This window comes from Mus musculus, chromosome 15 (assembly GCF_000001635.26).
Source record: "Mus musculus strain C57BL/6J chromosome 15, GRCm38.p6 C57BL/6J".
NCBI lineage: Eukaryota > Metazoa > Chordata > Mammalia > Rodentia > Muridae > Mus > Mus musculus.
This window is the reverse complement of record NC_000081.6, coordinates 93,261,591-93,283,832: the sequence shown is the minus strand read 5'-3', so window position 1 is coordinate 93,283,832 and position 22,242 is coordinate 93,261,591. Positions and strand designations below refer to the sequence as shown.

The window sequence follows — 22,242 nt, the reverse complement described above, 5'->3', positions numbered from 1 at the left end:
AAGATACTTCCAATGGAATACCAACTAACTGGCTACGTTCTTTTTAAAGATGTTATTTTTACATTGATTTTCATGTATAAATGTTTAGTGTATTCAATTTTAAATGCTTGTAGGAAATACTTTGGTTCCTAAAACACAAAATAAGTAAAGGCAGTGTATCTCACAATGGAGAGGGTGAGGACGTCCTTTCTGCGGTGGAGAACCTCACCCTCTCCATTGTGAGACTGCAGAAAGGAACGACGCCACCTAGTGTAGGGTTTTGCTTTTTCCTTCCTCCGCCTTTACTCATGCTACCTCAGAGATGTTCCTGTCAGGAAGCCGTACACATTCCGTTACTGCATGCGCTTGATGTTAAATATGCAAGACTATCCAGAGCCAGGGCTTAGAGCGCATCTGTGGCTGTCTCGGAAATTTGTGATATCGTTTTAGTGGTGAGTTCCTTTTTAGTTTTTTATTTTATGTGTGAGTATTTTGCTTGCCTGAATGTGTGTGTACCACGGGCGTGCCTGGTACCTGCAGAGAGTTCCAAACGATGGTGTGCTCCTATGTGACTGCTGTTAATCAAACTCTGGTCCTCGGCAGGAGCAGCAGCTGCCCTTGACCACTGAGCTGTCTCTCCAGCCCCGTCAGCAACCAGACTCCATACTTACTCAAAGACCTTGAGTGTTTTTCACAATAAAAGTAAAGATAAGTAAAAATGAAGGTGCACTTTGAAGCGCATAAGAATATACATCTAAAAACCTTTTATATTACTCAGCAGACTTAAAGGTTTTAATTAAAAGTTTTATTAAATGCTTTCCTAAAATTATAGTGATATATACAAGGTGAAGTACATTAGTAGAAGGAAGAAAATCAACTGAGTTGATGGCAAGTCAACTTCCATTTAGTTAGGTGTCCTCAGTGCCTAAGAGAATGCGCTTCTGGCTTACACTCTACCTTAATGCTTATTGACTTGGGTTTCTTACTATACTGTCTTAGCGACTTACCTCTTCTCTCTTTGTAAAGATCTAATGTAGGAACTGGTTATAGAAAGGAATCTTTGCTGTGTGATTTGAGAATTAAGTAGAGAGAGAGACACAGAGAGAGAGAGAGGGAGAGAGAAAGACGGAGAAAGAGACAGTGAAACAGAGAGAGGGTGTATGTCTGTGTGCGTGTAGGATAGCAGGAAAACAATGTGTTGCAGGGCAGTGCTGACACATGCCTTTAGTCTTAGCACTAGGGAGGCAAAGGCAGGTGGCTCTTTGCATGTTTAAGACCAGCCTGGTCTGCAGAGCCAGTTCCAGGATAGCCAGGGCTACACAGAGAAACTGTCTCAAAACAACAGTAACGACACAAAACCAAAACCCTTCCAACACAAACAAAAAAATAAATAAACACATTTCATTACTGTTCTCCCCCTCAGCCACTGCAGGCATGTACAGAAGTCTAGAACAAAGAATGTAGAAAAGTTGAAATACAGAAAAATGAGTGACAAAGATAGCCCAAGGGAAGCAGTGAGGACACAGAAAGCAAGGGCGTTTTGGTGGTCTTCAACAGCAGAAAGGGAGGGAGGCTTCTGCTCCCCACTGCTAGCAGAGGTAAGGGAGAGTAGGCTTCCTCTTGGAGAGACTGAGGGAGGAAGGAGGAGCAGAGAGTGTCAGGGCCCAGCTTCCGGCAGGAGGCCACCAGGGAGAGAAGTGCAGCCTCTGGGGACATGCCAGTGACATACAGTGAGAAGTCATCTTTGTAATTAGTCATTAGCAGTTCCCATAGCACGTGTTGTTAAGTAGGGCATCAATATCTGTAATAGTTTAGTTTTCCATCAAACCTGTTTTACTGTAAGCTACCATAGACAAGTTTTATTTATATAACACATACCTGCTATCCCAGATCATTTGAACGTCGTGACTTAGGCTTTTCTTAGACGTATAGATCATCTTGTCTTTATGGGATGGGCCAATTCTTGACCACTCGAAGTACCGTGAAAAGACCAGATACTTCAGTGAAAAATCAAGTGGAGTTCTGAAGGTTTCAGAGTTTGGGGACATATTTCCTCATCTCCGTGTTACATGTGTAAGGTATGTCTATCTGGGTGCTGCCTGCTTCATTCCTCAGGAGTTAATCACTGTGTTTCTCATTTTGTTTGTTTGTTTGTTTGTTTTTGTTTTTTTAAAATTTTAATAAAACCTGTTTGGTTTTGAGACAGGGTCTCTCTAGGTCTCCTGGCTGTCCTGGAACTCACTGTGTGTATCAAACTGTCCTTGAACTCACAGAACACAGAAATCAGCCACCTTCTGTCTGCTCAATTATAGGTGTGTGCCTATGTTTGTTTGGTTTTATTTTATGAGTGTTTGGTTTCTGCACCATGGGGTACGATCCCCTTGGACTGGAGTCATGACAGTTGTCAGCCACCATTTAGGTCCTGAAAGTCAAACCTGGGTGCTTTGCAGGAGCAACAAGATCGGCTCTTAAACACTGATCTAACTTTCTTGTTTTTTTGATTTCAAGGTTTGAAAAACAACTTGTCCAGTAGGCTAAGGCTGACTGACTAGTGAGCCCAAGGGGCCTGCTTGTCTCCACTGCCCCAGCTCAGCGTTACAAGTATGGATCACTGAATCTTTGCTTGCTTGCTTGTTAGTTTTATGTTTTAACTGTAGGTTCTGGAGACTCAACCCCAGTTCATTCTATCAGCACAAGAACTTCACCCCAGCCCCACTTTCTGCATCTTTTCACAGATCGCTTACCAGTCAGTTTTTTCCTGATGTAAGTTTTGTTTACTGCAGGATCTTTATTAAGTATGCTTTGGCTTTTAGTTACTGTTTCAAGGGTTGGTTACAAAGATGCCAAAGATGTGGAGTACACATGTCAGAGATGATACCCCTGCAACAGTGAAAATACACATGAGACATAGAAGTGGCAGAGGAGGGAGTGCCTGAGACCTTTTTCTTAGAAGATTCACCTAGGCCTTAAACATCCCCTGGAAGGCTGCACTGGAATACTGGAAGGCTGCACTGGAATACTGGGACCTCACTTGGGCATTTGCAGCTAATTGAATGACTGATGAGTCGTTTGAGTGAGTTGTTTGTGATCTATTACTCCAGCTTACATTGTCAAAACTTTACCTTTTTCAGCATTCTAATTAGAGGTGAGCCATTTCCTTCTCCCTCATTTACTATATTTATTTTTATGTGTATGAGTGTTTTGCTTGCATGTGTAAGTGCACCACATGTGTGCAGTGCCCGAGGAAGAAAAGGCTGTTGGATGCCTTGGAACTGGAGTTAGCGATGGCCACTGTGTGGGCACTGAAAACCAAACCCAGGTCCTCTGCAAGAGCAGCATGTGTTCTAAACCACTGAGCCCCCCACCCACACCCCCCAAAGAGTCAATAAAGTCTCACATTTCTTCTTTGTGAAAGTGTTGAAGGACGATTCTGCATTACTCTCCAAAATAGAAATTTTACTCAGACTGGATTCTGCAAAAGTTTACTTCATCTGAGAAATTAATTTGCCTTTCTCTTAAGGCAATTTAGATTGAGTATTCTTCATTTTTGTTTTAGTTGTAAGAAGTTTCAGTTAAAATTGGCTTTTTTCTAAAAAGATTTATTTACTTTATGAGTTGCTGTCTTCAGACACACAGACTTCAGACACAGGGCATCAGATCCCATTGCAGGTGGCGGTGAGCCGCCATATGGTTGCTGAGGATTGAACTCAGGACCTCTGGAAAAGCAGCCAGTGCTCTTACACACTGAGTCATCTCTCCAGCCCCCAAATTGACTGTTTTTAATAATTTACGTAGAACTAGATGGCTGTCCTTATTCTAACTTATTTCATATATATAATGATTTTGACTATGGATTTTTTTTTTTTTTTGTTCTTATAAACTGCCTCAATTCTCTTGGGTGAATAAGACTTAAAATTACTACTTAAAAACATTTTTATCTTATGTGTTTTGCGTGTGTGTATATCTGGGAATCTTGTGTGTGTCTGGTGCCTGTGGAGGTCAGAACTGAACCCAGTTACCGAGGGTTGTGAACCATCATGTGGATGCTGGCAGCTGAACCCAGCCAGGTCTCTTCGAGAGCAGCAATCCCTCTCCGTCACTGAGCCATCTTTTCTGCCCCTTAATACTCATACGTTTTTAAAAAATGGTTTTATTTCTATGTGTGAGGATAAGCCAAAGGTAAGTTTAGGGCAAGGATGCAGTACCGCTGCCGCCTTCCCTGAGTTAGGAGGAGCCTAGGCCCTAAGGTTGAATCCTAGTTTTCATCTGATGACTCAGAAGAAAGCTCCCATCTGCTCACCGCTTCTCTGTAGAGTTTCATCGAAAAATCCAGAACTAAACTGAAGACCAAGGCCTAATCCTTTAGGCTTCTCGTGTGTGCTGCTTTTGCCTTACAGTTAGAGCAACAGTGGAAGAGATCCGGCTTACTTGCTGGTGGGGGAGGGAAGCGAAAGCGGGGAGAACTGCACCCCAAGAAACTAGCTATCGAGCAGAGAAGCCAAGGCAGAACAAATGGAAGCGTGTCTTCACGTGGAGCAGCTTGAGTGTGCAGAGTCACAGCACAGGCCCAAGAGAGGCCGAGACACAAAATGTAGAGGCCCATGTGTCTGGCTCAGAAGAAGATAGCTGCCGGGCACTTTCCCTTTTCTTTGTGAGACAGGGTCTTTCTGTGTTGCTCTCCTTGGTTTGTAGACAAGGCAGGGGTTGACTTCACAGATAGACACATGCCTCTGCTTCCTAGTGGCTGGCACTAAGGTCATGCACCACCACATCCAGCCACACTTTCAGGTTTTATTTTGGATTTTCTTTGGCAACAGGGTCTTATTACATCACCCAGGCTGGCCAGACCTTGGAATCCTCCAATTTCAGCTTTCCCAGTGCTAATAGAGGTGTGCACACCCATAGCTACCTGAAGATCAGTTTCTCTTTATGAAAACACTGCTATGTCTACATAGAATATTGGGCAGGGGGCAGGGGACAGGAGACGACGGACACCTGTAATTGCAGCCCCTGAGACACGGGTAAGAGCATTTGCCTAAAAGATGACTTCTTTATTTTTTAAATGAAGTCAAATGTAGAAATTGGAAGGAAATACTGGACAGGACTGTATACATATCTGAGTGGCAGGGATGGATGGGAAAATGAGAAGAGAGAGCACCACCATTTTAAATGTTTGTTTGTTTGTGTGTGTGTGTTTGTGTGTTTAGTGTGTGTGTGTCTGTGAGTCTATCTATGCATGTGAAGTCCTGAGGACGGCATGGGATCCCCTGGAGTGGAAGTTACAGGTGGTTGTGAGCTTCCCAGGATAGGTACCAGGAGCATAGCTCTGGTCTTCCGCAAGAGCAGTATGCACTCAAACCTCTTCTAGCCCAGGACCTTCTAAAATAGAGATTCTTAATATTTGATTTAAATCCAGAATCAGTTTTCTACCTCATACAAATCTTTTGTCCAACTTTAGAGAAAAAAAAAACCTTTGCATATTAATTTCAAACTCCATTCCTTGTCATTGTCTACAGTGTCACCGCGTTGAATATGCCTGACCTTACTTAAATCCTGTTTCTTCCATTCACACTCATTCTGCTGAGTTGAGAATTTGGATTTACTCAGCCTGTCACCGGCAAATTAAAGATTGTTGTCCTAGAGATCTACTTGTAATATATACGTGAAAGAAAGGAAGGGAATGTCCACTCGATGTTGAAATAGGTAAAGTTGTTTTCAGTAACAAAAGTCAATTTAGGAAGATAAAAATGGAAAAAAAAGAAGAAGCAGGTGAATGCTGGCTAGAGAGCAACATGCAGTGACTCCTCCCTCAGCTTCCAGGTAGCCAGGGCTGCTTGGTGTGTAGGTAGTATAAACGGTCTCATTTGTAGATGGCCTTTTTTAATTTTAATTTTAATTTTTTGCAACAACATCTTTTGCAAAGTATAGGATTAAAAGATCGTGAACCCCCCTGTGAAGAACATGATTATTCTGTGTGTTCTTCGCATACATTGTTGGCTGGCTTCCCTTTATGCTTTATGATCTGTGAGTTGAGAGATTACTCTTTATTCTTTCTACATGTAGTTTCTTGGGGAAAAAAAAGTATTAGCAATTACCCCCCCACACACCCTTTTTTAAAAAATGGGGCCACAGTGTGTTACGCAGTTTGATGTGGGACTCACTATGCTGACCAGGCTGGCTTTGAACCTGTGGTGGTAACCCTGCCTTGGCCTCCGAAGTGCAGGAATTACAGGTGTCAGTCATTGAGGCAGCTTTCCTCAGTATCTTTGAAATGGGCCGTTCTGCCTGGGTCCTCACTCTTTACTCTAGCTGGTACCATGTCCTCCAACTCTCCCTTCTTGTTAGTGCTCTTGTAATTCTCTGCACTCTTTTATCTTTATTTCTCTGAGAATTGTAAGGTGTGTTAGAAAGATGTACTATTCTCTTTGTTTTTACTGGCCTGTCTCCTTTTTGAGGGTAGGACACTCCTTTATTCCTGAATACTGTGCATCCGAGCCTCTTGTCTGGCATGTAGAAAATATTCAATAAATATTTATTGAATGAACAAATGTATGTTTTTTTTTTTCTCCTTATACATCTTCGTTGTTCATTGGATTTTTTTGGGGGGTGGGGGGGGAGTTAAGGCATGACATTTAATCCTTCTGAGATGGAAACAGCCCATAGTTCATCAGGTGATCTTGCCATGGTCATAGAGCCAGGGAATGAGAGCTTTTATGCCTGTTATTGTCCCTCACATTGTCCTTTGTGGGCACACTTCTCAGTGACCCAGATGCAACTTGAACAATTCAATAGCGAGGTTTTTCTCATGACGTGTGTGTGCACTTTTAAGTGTGCATGCATCTAGTTTTAAGTGTGTGCTTTTCAGTGTGGTTTTGCCTGTATATTTTTAAAATATGTGCATTTTACTTGTATTTTAAATGTTTTTGTTTCAAGTGCATTTTAAAAATATGTGTTTTAAGCGTGCATCTAAAGCATTTAATTGTTTACATGTATTTAGGTGCATGTGCAGGTTAAGTGTGTTCAAGTATATCTTGTGTGCATTTTAAGTGGATTTTTAAGTGTTTAAGTCTCAGTTTTGGCTCTGGATTCGCTTACTCCAATCTCTCATCTCTGTCCCAGCCTTCACTCCAACCAGACTCGCTCTCTAACATGCAAATGTGATCATCTTCCTTCCTTCCTTAAAAACCTTCAAGCAGATCAAGTTCAAACTTCCAAGAGTTTCCAAGAGTAACTGCTATCCCTCTCTGCAGTCTTAACCACTCCCCGAGTCCTTTCTTGCGGACTCATCCTGGCATCGCGCTTCTCAGTCTCCTGAATACGAGAGCCGCTTTCATTGCTCGCTCAGTCTAGAATTCCTTCTCTTAAGAGGGCCACCCTCGCTCAGGAATACTCTGCTATACTAACTGGAAGGTACAAGCGACTCACTTTGGGGCGTGTCCACACCCGGTGGCTATCCTGTCTTTGTACAACAGCCTTCTTCAAAAGGGAATAAGAGCTTTTGCACCAGATGTGAATGGCGTGTGTATTGCCTGGGAACATGGATTCGGGTTGGGTGGAATAACACGTTCCAATACAGAATAAAGTCAGAAGTTAAGGCAGTTTCCAGATACCGGTTGGACCATCAGATTGATTATAGCAAACAGGAAAAACTGACAGGTGTCAGATCTCATCTAATGACATTTTAAGCTTTCAGAATGGTGGAAACCATTGATTCGATGAGGTTGCTTTAAAGGTTTTGAGCCAAAAGTATGTTGGGTATGACACGATTGGTCAACGAAAGCCTATTAAGGGACTAAGAATAATCATAGAGTTTAAGCTTTGTTAAATCGTCCACAGGTCTCCCGTACCAAAGTCCCCGAGCTGCACATTCTCAATATCTGCCTTCCTCCCCGTCCCTAGGTCCCTACGAGGCTTCAGCGTGACCCAGCTCAAGGCGTGGAGTGTGGCGGGAAGGAAGGGAGGCCGGGTTTGGAGAGGACCAGTTTTGCTTTGGGTATGCAAATGATTTGTCAGCAACGTCTAATAAGGCTGCCTTCCCAGCCTTGTGTGGATGGGCAAGCAAAGCACCATTGCACTACCGCCGCCTTACGACATCCCACGAAGCACAGATGTTTTAGACCCGACGCTGAGGTCCGTGAGGAGCAGGATGGGTCGAGGAAGAGTTAGCAAGTGCGGTAACCACGGTTTCTTTTTAGTCAACGCAGCGATGCCTGAGAATTCAAGTTGCCCAGCGCCACAAACTGCGCAAAGAAAAATCGCAGATTTAGGGCAAGGGCCTACAGCCCTGCTTCTTTCGCTACACTTGTCCACAGCTCAGAGCCGGGCAATCTGTAAAGAGGAACCAGCATCCATCTCAAGGCTCGGCGTGAAGGCCGGGAGAGCGCCAGCGCTCAGCTCCGCTTCCGGGTGCGCTGCGGAGGCGGAGCCTTGGCCGGGCGTTGGGGCGTGGCCCGGAGGCGGGACAATACCAGGCAGGGGCTGTGGTTTGAAACAGAGGCGGGGCCTGCGCCGGATGTGGGAGGGGCTGTGAGCGGGGCGGGGCATGGCAGGGCTAGGGGCGTGTCGTGTGGGGTGCTGGGCTTGGGCGGCATGGGACCGAGTGGGACCTGGCGGGGATTCGGGCGGAGGGGCGGAGCGGGGAGGGGCGGGAACCAGGCTGGTCACGCTGCGGCTGCGCGTTGCGATTCTTCGTAGTTCGCCCGGGCGGGCGCGGCGGCGGCGGCGGTGACGGCGGTGACGGCGGCAGCGGCGGTGGCGGCAGCGCGGGCCGGGATGCGGCGCTACCTGCGGGTCGTAGGGCTGTGCCTGGCCTGCGGCTTCTGCTCGCTGCTGTACGCCTTCAGCCAGCTCGCGGTGTCCTTGGAGGAAGGAGCTGCCGGGGGCCGCAGGCCGCAGGCCGCGGTAGTTTCCTGGCTGGCGGACGGTGGACGCGGCACGGGGAGAGGCGCGGGCAGCGCGGGCCCGGGCCGGACGGGCAGGTATGAGCCGCATTGCCGGGAGTGGAGGTCTGGGAGGGCCGGACGCGCCGCTCCATCACCGAGCACTGGCTGGCTGGCTTCAGATTCAGTGTTAGACCAGTTAGAAATTGAATCGCTTTGCAACTTTCTGAAAGGTTCGTTGGAAGTAAGTGGTGTCCCACAAAATCCTAATTACACTGCGGCTAGTGGGATTCCCTCCTGTTTCCATGGAGTCGAAGCTGAGTAATTTGAGAATCAGGCTGGCGCCCTAGTTGAGCCCTCCACCTCCCAGGTGTCTAAATTTTCCGCCTAAATCTTAGCTTTTTATCAGTAGCCGTAGCTAAAGAAATCTGGATGTGGCATAAAGCGAGCTGTGAATTTTTATTTTGAAAATATTCGTTTTTTTGGAAACGTAAAGGAAGTTCAGAAACATGAGTGATACTTAATATGCTTATATCTATGGGAGGAGTAAGGTATGAAGAAATCACTTTAAAAAAAAAGAAATGAATATTTATAACACAGCATAATGAGTTGGTGGATTTGCATAAGTCACTGCCACGGTTAGAATCATGAAATTTAAATGGAAAACTGTTTGGGCAGTTTACTTAATTCGCACTGCCTCCTTGGTGGATTCCTGTGTTTGGGCAGTTCTGAGACCAACTAATTGGAGAGTGGAAGACAGGAATTGTAAAAAGAGTACATCCACTTTGAGCTGTTGTCTATGTAGCATCTGAGAGTTGATGGTCTTTTCCAGCGGGAAGCGGGTAAAAGAGAAGCTAGCATGGAGATAGTGAGCTCTTGGTTTATGGTTTGATTGTAGTCAGAGAAATGTGGGGTATAGGTGTGCTCTCAGGTTCCACTGCCTACAACCTACACCCCCAGACCCCCAGTAGGATTTGCCGAGGAGAGCGGAGGCAGGAGGACCATGAGTTCGAGGCCAGCCTGGGCTACACATTTAAAAGCCTGGCGGTGGTGGTGCATGTCTTTAATTTCAGCACTCGGGAAGCAGAAATAGGCAGATCTCTGAGTTCGAGGCCAGCCTGGTCCGCAGAGCAATGTCCAGGATATCCGGGGCTCTACAGAGGAGCCCTGTCTCAAAAAACAAAACAAAACAAAACAAAACAAAAGTATTAATTGCCCAGAATTACATAAGAAGTATTTGGGGAAAAAAAATCCAACTTGGAAGGAAAACATTTTTAAATGGTAAGGACAGTGTTTGAGAGAAATCTCCTTTCAACTAGTATATCCTATTTGAAACGATTATTTCAAACTAGGCTTGGTGGCTTACACCTGTATTCTCAGCATTCAGGAGGTAAGGTAGGAGGATGGAAAATTCAGTACCTGTCTGGTTTTCATTGGGAGTTCCAGGCCAGCCTGGGCTGCATAATGAGACCCAGGTTCAACAGACCAAGGACTGAGTTTGTATCCCAGCCATAAGGGACTTGCCTTGTCAGGTGCCGAGTTCAACCCCTCCAGGAGTTAGAGAGAGTAGTAGAGTCAGTTGGAGAAACCCGTGCCTCCATCCAGTCACTTTTGCAGGCGCCCTTGATCACAGGGTTCCTTCTCTGCTACACTGAAGTATAATCGACAAGAGTTACCTATGTTTAGTACCAACAGCTTGATATTTTTGACGCACATTCTGAAATGATCGTCACTTCTTTTCAGACTGGCTAGACCTCCAGTTCATGTTTGCTGAATCGTGTCGACATTGGTAGGATATACTACTGAGAATGTAAAGACGAGAGACGGAGAGGGCTTTTGAGTCACCAACTTTACTTTGCCACGTACTGGGTGTGTGACTTCCTGATTAGATGTGGAACATTTGTGAGGACTGAAGTGACATAGTTGCATAGATTGCTTAGTGCCGTACCTGGCACCATAAAACTAGCTGATATGGTGATTGTTTTAATTTTCAGGTGTAAGCATATATCTCTCCCCCCCCCCCCTTTGGGAAGCAAATTTATTCTTTGGGACCTAGTCAGAAACCTGGTAAACTAGGATGCCAGTATTCTGTGTTTTGACCATGAGCTATTGTTACAATGCAGACAAACACTGAGAAGCGCTGACAGTTGAGAGATAGATTTGACCATTATGTCTTTGCATTGCTGTTTCCCCTTCCTTGGATCTGTTTTTGAAGGAAAGGGAGTTGGGGCAGTGAGTGCTGGAGAAAGTAAGAGTACTTAGGGAGGGAAGGCCCTCACTCTGTGTCATTACGTGAGGCTTGTGCCGCCAGGGCCACACCTGCACGCTAGCTTATTGGACGCTGCCGTGGCTTCTCATAGCTTTGTTGAGTGCTATGTGGGCTGCTGTAGCAAAACTTGAGACTGCAGATGGAAACAACAGCGATACATTGTTTCTCACACCTTTTTACAGTCTGTGCAGATGGAAACAGCAGTGATACATTGTTTCTCACACCTTTTTGCTGTGTGCTCACATGGCCAGGCAGGTCTATAGCCGCTTCTTGTAATGTCATTCTTGGGGCACTGACCCTTATGGTCTAATCACCGAAGGCCCCATCCATCCCTGACGTCAGTCATCACATGGGACAGGAGGATTTTCAGGTGAGGGAGGCATACAAAAACAGCCCAAATACTTAGCATAGTATTTAGGAAGAGCTAGTAACTAATATTATGAGCTTTTTGAGATACTCATCTCACAAAACAGTGTAGTTTTGGCTTAGAGATCTTAAAGTATAAATATTCATTTCTTTTTTATTTTTTGGTTTTTCGAGAAAGGGTTTCTCTGTGTGGCCCTGGCTGTCCTGGAACTCACTCTGTAGACCAGGCTGACCTCGAACTCAGAAATCTGCCTGCCTCTGCCTCCCAAGTGCTGGGATTAAAGGTGTGCGCCACCATCATCCGGCTAAATACTTATTTCTATTAAAATTCTTCTCCCTGCATAGTTTTTGTTTGGAAAGTATATCTTTTTAAAAAACATTTATTTATTTTATTTATATGAGTCCACTGTAGCTGTAGAGATGGTTGTGAGCCTTCATGTGGCTGTTGGGAATTAAATTTTTGGGACTTCTGCTTGCTCTGGTCAACCCCACTCATTCAGTCCCTTCTCACTCTGACCCAAAGATTGATTTATTATTATACATAAGTACACTGTAGCTGATTTCAGATGCACCAGAAGAGGGCGTCAGATCTTATTATAGTTGGTTGTTAGCCACCGCGTGGTTGCTGGGATTTGAACTTAGGATCTTTGGAAGAGCAGTCAGTGCTCTTACCTGCTCAGCCATCTCTCCAGCTCTTGGAAAGTGTATGATAAAATTGCAGTGGATGATAAAATTTTTTGTTTTCAGATTGGCTATTTTTTCTTTATTGTTCTTAATCTTTACTATGCATAGAATAACTTTCTTCCAGAGTTCGTCCTCTCACACATTAAGGGAAACATTTATATCTGTGATCTAGATTTACTTTTTGTCAGGGGGAGAGAGTGTGCTTTGTGGTCACTTCATGAAATGGCAAGACAGTTTCAACGCTATCTGCTAATGTAACTACCTTCCCTCACTTTCTGAGAGATCTAGGAAAGGGGAAGATCTGATTTAGAGCTAGAAATGAAGTGGTCTAGACACAAAAGCAGTTTCAAGTGAGTTGCCCAGGCAGATCGTAAATCCTGGTAGCCTGGTAGCATTCTGAGAATAGTCTTTAAAGTGCATGTATGAATTTTGGTCTCCTGCGTGGTCACAGGTGCCCAGGCTTGGGATTGTATAACACTGAGCCTTGTAGCCTGAACTCACTCCTCCATATTCTCACAGTGGATTTGCCTGAAATTTTCCTTGACTCTCAAGAGTCAAGAAAACCTTCTGTTGTATACAGGTTTTAAAGTCTCGTGGTTATTATGGACATTTTGGAAAGAACAAATACCCTTTTCAGTTTAATAAAGAAGACTGTTGTATCCTATATGACTTGGTCCTAGAAATCTGACTGGAGCAGAGAGAGAATGAAGAAAGGACAGACAGACAGACAGACAGACACATATATAGAAAAGCTGGGGTGGTGTGGTGGCACCTACACGCTGGTGTGGTACCTCAGCACAGAGGAAAGAGTTGCCGGTGAGCAGTGTCTGTAGTGGAGAATTCATAGACTGTAAACCTTGGAGGAGGAAAATGGGGTTGGGAGTTTTAGCACACACTGGTCAGTCTTACTTAGCTCCACTGTCAGTAATTGTACTTGTCTACCCTGTTATAATCACACTCCCCTGAGCCTCATGGGAGAGGGGGTGTGGCTTAAGGGGGAGGGGCTTTCTTGTTCTTCTGGATCTGAGGCTAGCTCTTTGACTTGTCAGGCACATTCACTCAGGACTCCATCTGCTCTTCACACGTTTGCTTAGGGCCTCCTCAGATCCCTGCAGAAGACGTCCGGTCTTGGATTTGAGTCCGCTTCAAGCCTGAGACGTGTTACTGAGGAGAGCAGAATTGTGAAGTGCCTCTGTCAGTGATGTCTGCTTGTGTCCTTGGCCCGGTCTCACTGTTACTCACACCAGCCTACATCTCCTAGACGCAGGTTCCTCATTTCAGCCTCCCAAGTAGCTGGTGCCAGGCGTTTTTGTTTTGTTTTTAACCCTGGCTGTCCTGGAACTCAAGGAGATCACCTGCCTCCTGCCTCCGACTTTCCATCCAGCACAACTGACTCTCCAAAGAAGCCTTACGTCTCCACTTGACTTTCTCTTCTTCTGGATTTATTTCTATTTAACTCTGTGTGTCCCTGGGTGCTGGAGTTACAGACAGTTTGAGCTGCCTGATGTGCATGCTGGGAATCAAACTCTGGTCCTCTGCAAGAGCAGCAGCTGCCTTTACCTGGTAAATCCTCTTTGCAGTTTCCTTAGTGTTTCTGTTTTGTGTTTTTCATAATGGTAGGTGGTGTGCATATTCTTAGTGTGTTCTTACATATCCGTAAAACCTTTCCTGTGCGTGTAGTATATGCATGTGTATATGTCCATGTATATACTTGTGTGCACATGTGCATGTGTGTGTGTCTAACATATATATGTGTATATATGTATGTATGTATGTGTGTATGTGGACCAGAGGTTGACATTTGATGTCTTCTATCAATCGCCTTTTTTCTGAGACAGCTTTCTCACTGACCGTGGAGCTGGCCTGGCTGGACAGCAGACCCAGGGATCTTCCTGTCTCCACCTGCAGCACTGGGGTCCCAGGCGTGCTGCCGTGTTTGGCTTTTTACCTGTGCGATGAGGATCCCGACCGGCCTCATGCTTGTTTCTCACTTTACTGAGTGAAGTCTCCTCAACCCCCAATGGGAAATTTTAAATCTTGCCTATGTTCTTCTGTGTGTTTTCCAACATGGTGTTAAAACCAAGAAACACCCTAAAACTGTCAAGTTTTATATGTCTGCATTCGCTCTTAATAGAGTTTACTGACTGCCCACAAAGAGCCCTGTATCTGTTAGTAGTACCTTCCCACGCTGTTTCTTAGCCCTGCAGCCCACGATCCTGCAAGTCTGCTGTGGTTGCAGATTTGCTTATCCCGAACATTTCTCGTACTGAATCCTTGAAAGTAGAGTTTGAGTTTACCCTCTTTCATTTAGTTTGTCTTTTAGGGTTCACCCATAGAATGGATGACTACACTTGGTACTATTTTATTAAACAAATCTAACACATTTCGTTCATTAGCTGATAGGCATTTGGGTGGTTTTCCACTGTTTGACTGTTAGGAATAATGGTGTTGTGAACACTCATTTGCCTTTACTTTTGTTGTTGTCTTGGGGCAGGGTCTCTTGTAGCTAAGGCTAGCCTCACACTCATTCTCTGGCCTGAGGTGATCTCCTCCTTCTATCACTCTACCGGGCCATAGACATTTTTCCTACAAACATAGCTAATCTTAGTGTTCTTGAGTGTTTAGGAGTGGAAGTAATGGAATATTGTGGCTTAAACTTGTACCTTTTTAATAACTTATTTTGTGTGTGCATATGTGTGCCCTAGTGACTATGGAGGTTGGAGGACAGCCTGCAGCGGTCTGTTCTCTCCTTTCACTGTGTGGGTTCCAGAGTGTTCTCAGGTTGTCACGATGAGCTTCAAGCCGCTTTACCTGCGGAGCCGTGTTGCTAGTCCCTAAGTTAATGCCTTAAAAGAGAGTTATGGCTTACATTACTCTTGCTTTTTTAACAACTCAAGTTTTTCAGTAGTTTATAAACTAACAATAAACTATAACAATTTCTTTTTTTAAAAAGATTTATTTATTATATGTAAGTACACTGTAGCTGTCTTCAGATACTCCAGAAGATCTTGTCAGATCTCATTACAGATGGTTGTGAGCCACCATGTGGTTGCTGGGATTTGAACTCGGGACCTTTGGAAGAACAGTCAGTGCTCTTAACCACTGAGCCATCTCCCCAGCTCCCACAATAACAATTTGTGAAGCATTAAGAGACTGTGGCTATGACTCTACATTGAGCATCTCATTCTGAAACCCAGACTAAAGAGGTCCAGCCAGATAGGAAATCCTATCTTACCTCAGAGGGTAGGAGTACACGCGAGTGCTATTGGAGAATTGGGTAGGTATCCCACATTGCAATATCAAAGATGATATTTTCTCATTCCCCACTGGACATGTGTGATCTGGGCTTTTTACTCACTGGAGTTTGCCAGTATATTTGATCATTGAGTTGATAATGTATTGAATAAACAGGAAGAGAAAGCAGAACTTGGTGTTGATAGGAGGAAGTTGGCCCAGAAGCTGACTGGGAGAGTACCCAGTAGGTCAGCTTGCCACAGAACTGGCATTTAGTGCTGCCTTCTGCTTGGATGGCTACCTTGCACCTGCTCATGTTATTTCTCTTAAAGTATCTTAAAGTGTGTGTCCCTGGGCTCAAAGGCCAAGAAGCAGAGTTTAAAAGTTGCCATGCTTAAAAATAAGGGCAGTGTATTCATTAAAACAGTAAGAATATACCTAGATTTTGGATGAGACAAGAAATCTACCTGCCTGCTGATAGAAGTGCTGTAGAGTTTATTGGCATTCTGAACTTTCTGAACTTTGACCTCATTGTTTGACACCAGCAAAATCCAGAGAAGACCTTTGTGTATTTCTAAAATTTTATAAGATTAAAACTCATTAGACGTTTGAGGGGATGAACGGGTCCAGCAGTCCATATACCTATGCATAGTAGACAAGCCAGTGGCGGTACTTCTGATGAACAGTTCTTCGGTGGGGCTGTAACCAGAGCGTTCTTGTGTCATGCTCTGGGGTTACAGAATTCCAGGCTTGTGCTCCACTCCTGAGTCCCGTGTGGACGCTTGCTTGCTACACTTGCTACACTGTTTCTCATTCAGGCTTGGCCTTGGTTACTTCAGTTACCCTGCTGCTGCTTGGTTAATGAGGTAGAGGCTAGGACCCTGTATCTGTCGGTCTAATAAGTGACCTTAGGACCAGACAGATTTTGGAAACAATGCACAAATGATTTGTTGTCTAAAACAAGTGAGAGCTGCAAAGAAAATGGCATTGTTACACCCAACTTCACAAAGTAATTTTTATTGGAAAACTGAGATTTCTATTTTCATTTCCGTTGTTACCCTGTTGTGCGGTTTGACAGGAGACATGGAATAATCTGGTTAGTTCCAGTCCCCCATGCCCACCCTTCCCACCTCCACCGCTACCCCTGGCCAAGAACAAAGGTACATGCTAGGTGTTGATTGTAAATAAACTGTTAAAATAACACTGAAAATGTCTTTATCTGAAAAGTTTGTGAGGCTTATTAAATGGATCTTCAGGCACTTGAATTTGACACAATTTGAAATATATGTTATTAGTTAGGGTACCACTGAGTTTGGCTGCCTATAAGAAAGGGCGTTTCTAATCAAGAGACAAGCATTATTATTAGACACACATTTATTTTCCTGACTAACTTTTTAAAATTAAGACATATAACTTTGTGGGCTTAGGTATATCTGTCAGGAAAACCTTGTGTAACAGTACAAGTTTTCCTAGTGATCTTAACATTCTCGTGCTGTAGTTGTTTATACAATAGTGTACAGAAATCAACAGGCAGTATCTAAAAGATCACCAGTCAGACCCTGGTCCCAGAGTCGTATTTCATCATTAGTCTGGTATGCACCTTTCCTAGAGATGGTAATAGGACTTCCGGCTGAGGACTCCAGTCTTAGATCATAGATCAAGGCGGTTTGTGGGACATTAGACACAAGAGTTTTGCAAGTCTGACATTTTATAGATCTTTTGATATCAGAATAGTAACTTTTAATTGACTCCATGGAGAAGACAGAGCCCCATGCTGCTAGGATGAGGTGTCCTAGGTCACTGACGTGCCCGACTCTGTCCCTAAGGGTGGTCAGCGTCAGATGGCTGCATTGGAAGGCAGTGACCGTGAACCATTTTGCAGCATGAGCCAGCTTTTCTCCGGCCTTAGGAGGAAAGCTGCAGTGTCCTCAGCTCAGCGTTTGGAGCGCAGCGCAGCGCAGCGAAGCAGGGGTAGGCGTGAAGGCTGTCAGCGCCGGGTCTCGTGGCCAGCTTGAAACACCGCATGAGTAATTTCAGTCAATCAATTGGAATGTATTTAATGATTCTTTTCTCCCATTATACCTGCATTTGTGACATTTTATTTTTGTTATAAACAGATGTTGGTGAAATGAATTTTCTAAGATAGTACCCATAATCTAAGAAGAAAAAGATAAGATGTATCGGTGTCTTAGTCAGAGGGAGGAGATCTTAATGTTTCCAAAGAGTTCCTGACCTGAAAACATTTCTATTCATAAGATATTCTCACCTAGTGGGTTTTTTTAAAATTTTGAGCCCTAAGAAGACATTGGTTTTCTGAAAATGCTTCAGTTTTTCTATAGCAATTGGGTTTTCAGTTTGGTTGCTCTAAAGCTGAGCATAAAGTGATTGTTATTCAGGAAATTCCTCGGTAGTGCCTAATGTGAATGCTCACCAGGCCTGTTATTTCTTCCACTGTCAGGTGTAAAGAGTTCTCTCTGAGTTACTGGAATCCCTATTGGATGCTGCCCTCTGATGTTTGTGGAATGAACTGCTTTTGGGAAGCGGCTTTTAGGTAGGCCCTTAATATTTAATTAGTAGATGAGAGTAGGTAAGATTAGATAGTAGATGATCAAACATTTCACTGTATAAAACTTTCTTTTCCTGTATTTCAGTATCATATAACTAAGTTGATTTTTCTGGTTGGGTTTTCTCTTCCTTTTCTCATCTTTTACTTATTAACTTTAATAATACTATGTGTAAATGCTCAATTTTTCCAAATGTTATTAAGATAAGCTATAGCTTTTAGAGGAATTTGTGGTTGAGCTTAACTGATAAATTGATACCTAGGTGTGTTCTAGGTTGATAGAATATCCTGACTACTGCAGCTTGGGAGGAAAGGGTGTATTTGGTTTGTACTTCCAGGTCACACAGTCCATTTCTGAAGGACGGCAGGGGAGGGACTCAAGGCAGGAACATGGACAAGTGCTGCTTGCTGGATTTCTTGCATGCTTACCTCAGCTGCCCTTATAGAGCCAAGGCCCTCCTACCTCTGGGTGGTACCTCCCACACTGTTCATTACGACAGTCCCACAAACATGCCCACATGCCATTCTGATCTAGGTGTTCTGCTCTCGGATGACTCTTAAGCTGTGTCAAGTCAACAATTTATGTAGACAAGATGATAAAAGGCTTCCATTAGACATTACAGATAGTGTGTGTTTATACATGCAGTTATCTAAAGCTAGAATCTTTAATACTGGGTATTTAGTACCCAGTATTTATAAATCCTGGGGCAGGTGAGATTGTTCATCTGGTAAAGATACTGGAGCTGACATGCCTCACACTGCGTTGGCTCTCAGGACACATAGTGGAGGAAGATGATTGCCTCCTGCAGGTGACCCTTTGGCATCCATGTGTGTACTGTGTGTGTATACCCGCCTCAAATAAATAAAATATTAAAAAACCCAAAAGGTAGTGTGCTACAACACTCTTGGAGGGGATGTGACAGCTAAGGAAGGATTGTGTTATCTTTAGCCTGGAGGTGTTAGGGGAAGCGGAGGGTAAAGACATCCTTACTGAAGGAGTGTAACCTTTTAAGTCACTGCGTGAGGAAGGCTGTATTGGATTGTATCCCATCCTGCTCTTGCCTTCAGGGAGGAATCAAGTATTGATACGAGTAGGTAAGGCAGTCACAGTCCTGAGACATTGCTGGAGGAGAACCTGGGATGGCCTGACTTGTCCTTTGAGAGCAAGAGAGTTTGAGGCTCACTACGTAATGGTTAATTTAAACTCACACTGTTTGCCAGGACCATGCCAGTTACTGCATTCTCGAGTCAGGATGGTGACACTCTTGTGTTTCAGAGCTTGCCTGGTAATGTTTGCAGTAGTGACCTTGGGTAGAGAATGACAAGACTTGACATTTCGTGAAGGCCTCATGTCAGGAGTTGATGAGAGGAAACTATCGCAGTTGAAGGCCAATCTAACCTTGGCAGTTTTCCTCCTGAGATGGCCTTCTTGTTCACTGTGCATTATGTCAGGTTGACAGTCAAAACCATCCATTACTACTCCAGTCAGTAGCTTAGGACATAGGAAGTTGGAGAGCTATCTAGAAGGACTTGAGGGGTGGCTGGGTAGGAAGCCTGCCAAGGGAGCTGGATCCCTGTTGTCTGCAACAAAATCTAACCCCTTTGTAGTCCAGGGCTCCTCTCTTTGTGAGTGGTCTGCGGGATCCTGCTGGGCCCCAGGATTGTGTGCCCAGCTCCCAGTCCCTGCCATGCTGAGGTGTCCTTGTGCCCATGGGCAGGCAGTGCTGTGCCTCCTGCTTATATTATTCTCTCCTGGATTAGGAGAGCCCGTTGGTGTTCTTTGAATTATCTAGAGATTTCCTCTTGTTATATGGAAAATAGGTTTTATTTTAAAACTCTTTTTTGGTAGCATTTATCTTGCTATTGAATTCAGATAAAGCACATTTCCAGAGCATGATGACAATCCCACTGTTCACTTGGGCCAGAATTACCAGAATGGCTGCTTCCCTCTGAAAGCTTAGTAAACGTTAGCCATCAGTTCCTGCAACGTAGAAGCTTCCAGTGGATTTCTTTTCATTCTTCTGCAGTTGTTTCTGTTCTTGGTGCTGAGGGGTAGAGACTGCATGCTTCATCTTGTCACCTTGCGTGCTGTAGTCTGCATGATGCTACCAGAGTGTGACACCCATAGCCAAGCTGTACTTAGTAACGTGTGGGGAGCGGGTGAACTGTTTTAGTTTTGCTTTGTTGTTGTCTCTGAGACAGCGTTGGGTCTTGTGGATCATAGATCACAGATCTCAAACTTGCTGTCTAGCTAAGAGTGACGCTGGCCTCCTGACCATTTGCTTCCACCTCCTGAGTCCAGGTATTGTAAGCATGACTGCTTCTTGAGTCTGCTTTTAGGTAGATTTCATTTTCTTTCCTTGAGGAACATTTTTCTTTTCTTCTAAGGTGTATAGTGTTTGTTAACATTTTCTGCAGGGTTCTGTGCAGAGCAAAGTGTGACTGTTACAGGTCAGTTAACAGCTGAGCTGCTCCTGACTCCTGACTCTGGGATGTACTCTATGTGTGGACCAGTTAAGCAACTGAATGAATTGGAGATTCTCAAATTATGATTTCGTTTTTCCTGAGACAGTCTTGCTTTGGAGCCAAGGCTGGATCCTGTTTCCTCTGACTTCCAAGTGCTGGAACTATAAGCTTACAGCTCCTTGCCTGGTGTGATGTTTTAATTTTGTTGTTGTTGTTTAGACTTACTTTGTGTGTTTGAGTGTTTTGCCTGCATATATGTCTGTGCACCAAATGTGTGGTCTGGTGCCTGCAGAAGTCCGAACAGGGTGTCAGATCCTGGGCATTGGAGTTACAGATGGTTGTGAGCCACCTTGTGGACAGTGACAGTGGAGACCACGTAGGAAAACAGAAATCGTGGATGCCCTGTTAAACAAAACTAAAATGAGTAAAATCTTACCTTGGTTGGTGACATAAGCCCCTCCTAAGTGCGTGAGAGGGCAAGGAAGGGGGATGGGCAGCCCCGGCATCCACCAGGTTTCTGCAAGAGCACTGTGTGCTCAGCCTCAGAATCATCTTCCCTTCCTCAGGCTCAGGCTTTAGTGAAGACTTTTTCAAAACCACTGTGAGGAGAAGCAAACAGGAGGATGATGTAGAATTCTGTAGAATTCTGTGCCTCGATTGCCTTCTCTGTGACCGTGGCTTCTACTGTTCTGAGATGAACTAAATTTGTGTTCTTGTGTCACAGCATAAGTGGTACCCATGCAGCTTTCATGATAGGAAATGAGGGACTTAGCAGACATGAGGGCTTGGTATTAAAGGAGCAGTGGGGAGAAGGCACCACTTCTGTTCAGTGCCGTTACTAGAGCAGTGTGCGGAGCCCACACCAAGGAGGGGAAGGGCCCCCCAGCCTGAATCCACTGCTCTGTTAGACAAAAGTTCCCGCCTAGGCAGGAAGGGGGCCTGAGGAGACCCTGATGTGTAAGGCCCTTCAGAAATGTTTACACACTTGGTGAGTGCAGCTGAATGGGTGCCAGTGGACAAAGTTACACGAACAAGTTTCTTGTAATTGGTATGGCTTAAGATGAAATATTGAAATATTTATGGATGAAATCGTAGAATACTTGCTTTATAGTGGTCTGATTTTGGGTTGAAGAGGCATATGGAAGGGTTTTAAATGGAATTAGAAGTTTTAATTTTTTTAAAAAATGAAGAGTTTAGGTGTCTGAAGGGTAGGCCTCCTGTCTTGGCACCAGGGCGAGTGGTGAGTGGAGTTATTTTCTCGGGAGGGTTGCCTCGAGGAGGGCCGGCTGTGGAGAACTGGAGAAAGGGTAGACATACACGATTGGGTGGTGGGCTAGCATTGCAGTGTCTTGTAGCTTGGTATTTCTTTTGCATTTTAAAAGGAAGTTGTAAACTTGTGATTTTAAACACAGTAAAATGCCATTAGTTAGTAAGTCCATGCTGAGCTGTTGGAAATACTTCTCGTTGTTGCTAGGTATGATATGAAAACAAGGCCCGATGAGAAAATGCACCTTGCTGTTGTTGCCTGTGGTGAGAGACTGGAAGAAACTGTGACTATGTTGAAGTCAGCTCTGATTTTCAGCATCAAGCCACTGCACGTCCACATCTTTGCTGAAGACCAACTGCACGATAGCTTTAAAGACAGAGTAAGTACTTGGTGCTCAGTGACACTGCAGAGCTGACTGACCATTAGTCTGCTGGGCTACAGCTGTCCTTCGGCAGCGCTCTCGCTAGAGCGTGCTTTCCAGGAGTCCAGGTGCAGTGTCTGGGAGCAGGCCACCTACGGCCTGCCAAGAACGAAG

The 22,242-nt window shown here is 44.5% G+C and overlaps 1 protein-coding gene across 4 annotated transcripts in view; it reads left to right on the top strand.

Annotated features, from left to right (window-relative positions):
• The first annotated feature begins 8,496 nt into the window (after positions 1–8,496).
• Positions 8,497–22,242, top strand: part of Gxylt1 (glucoside xylosyltransferase 1) — a 35,607-nt gene continuing 21,861 nt past the window's right edge. For 2 of the 4 annotated variants that reach the window (NM_001357006.1, NM_001033275.5), the window contains exons 1-2: positions 8,654–8,957; positions 21,915–22,086. In NM_001357006.1, the coding sequence (NP_001343935.1) occupies positions 8,752–8,957; positions 21,915–22,086 (378 nt within the window). In that variant the 5' untranslated portion in view covers positions 8,654–8,751. Of the gene's footprint in view, positions 8,958–17,869; positions 17,963–21,914; positions 22,087–22,242 lie in introns of all 4 variants that reach the window. The other 2 variants (XM_006520848.1, NM_001346785.1) reach the window with 2 other exon arrangements.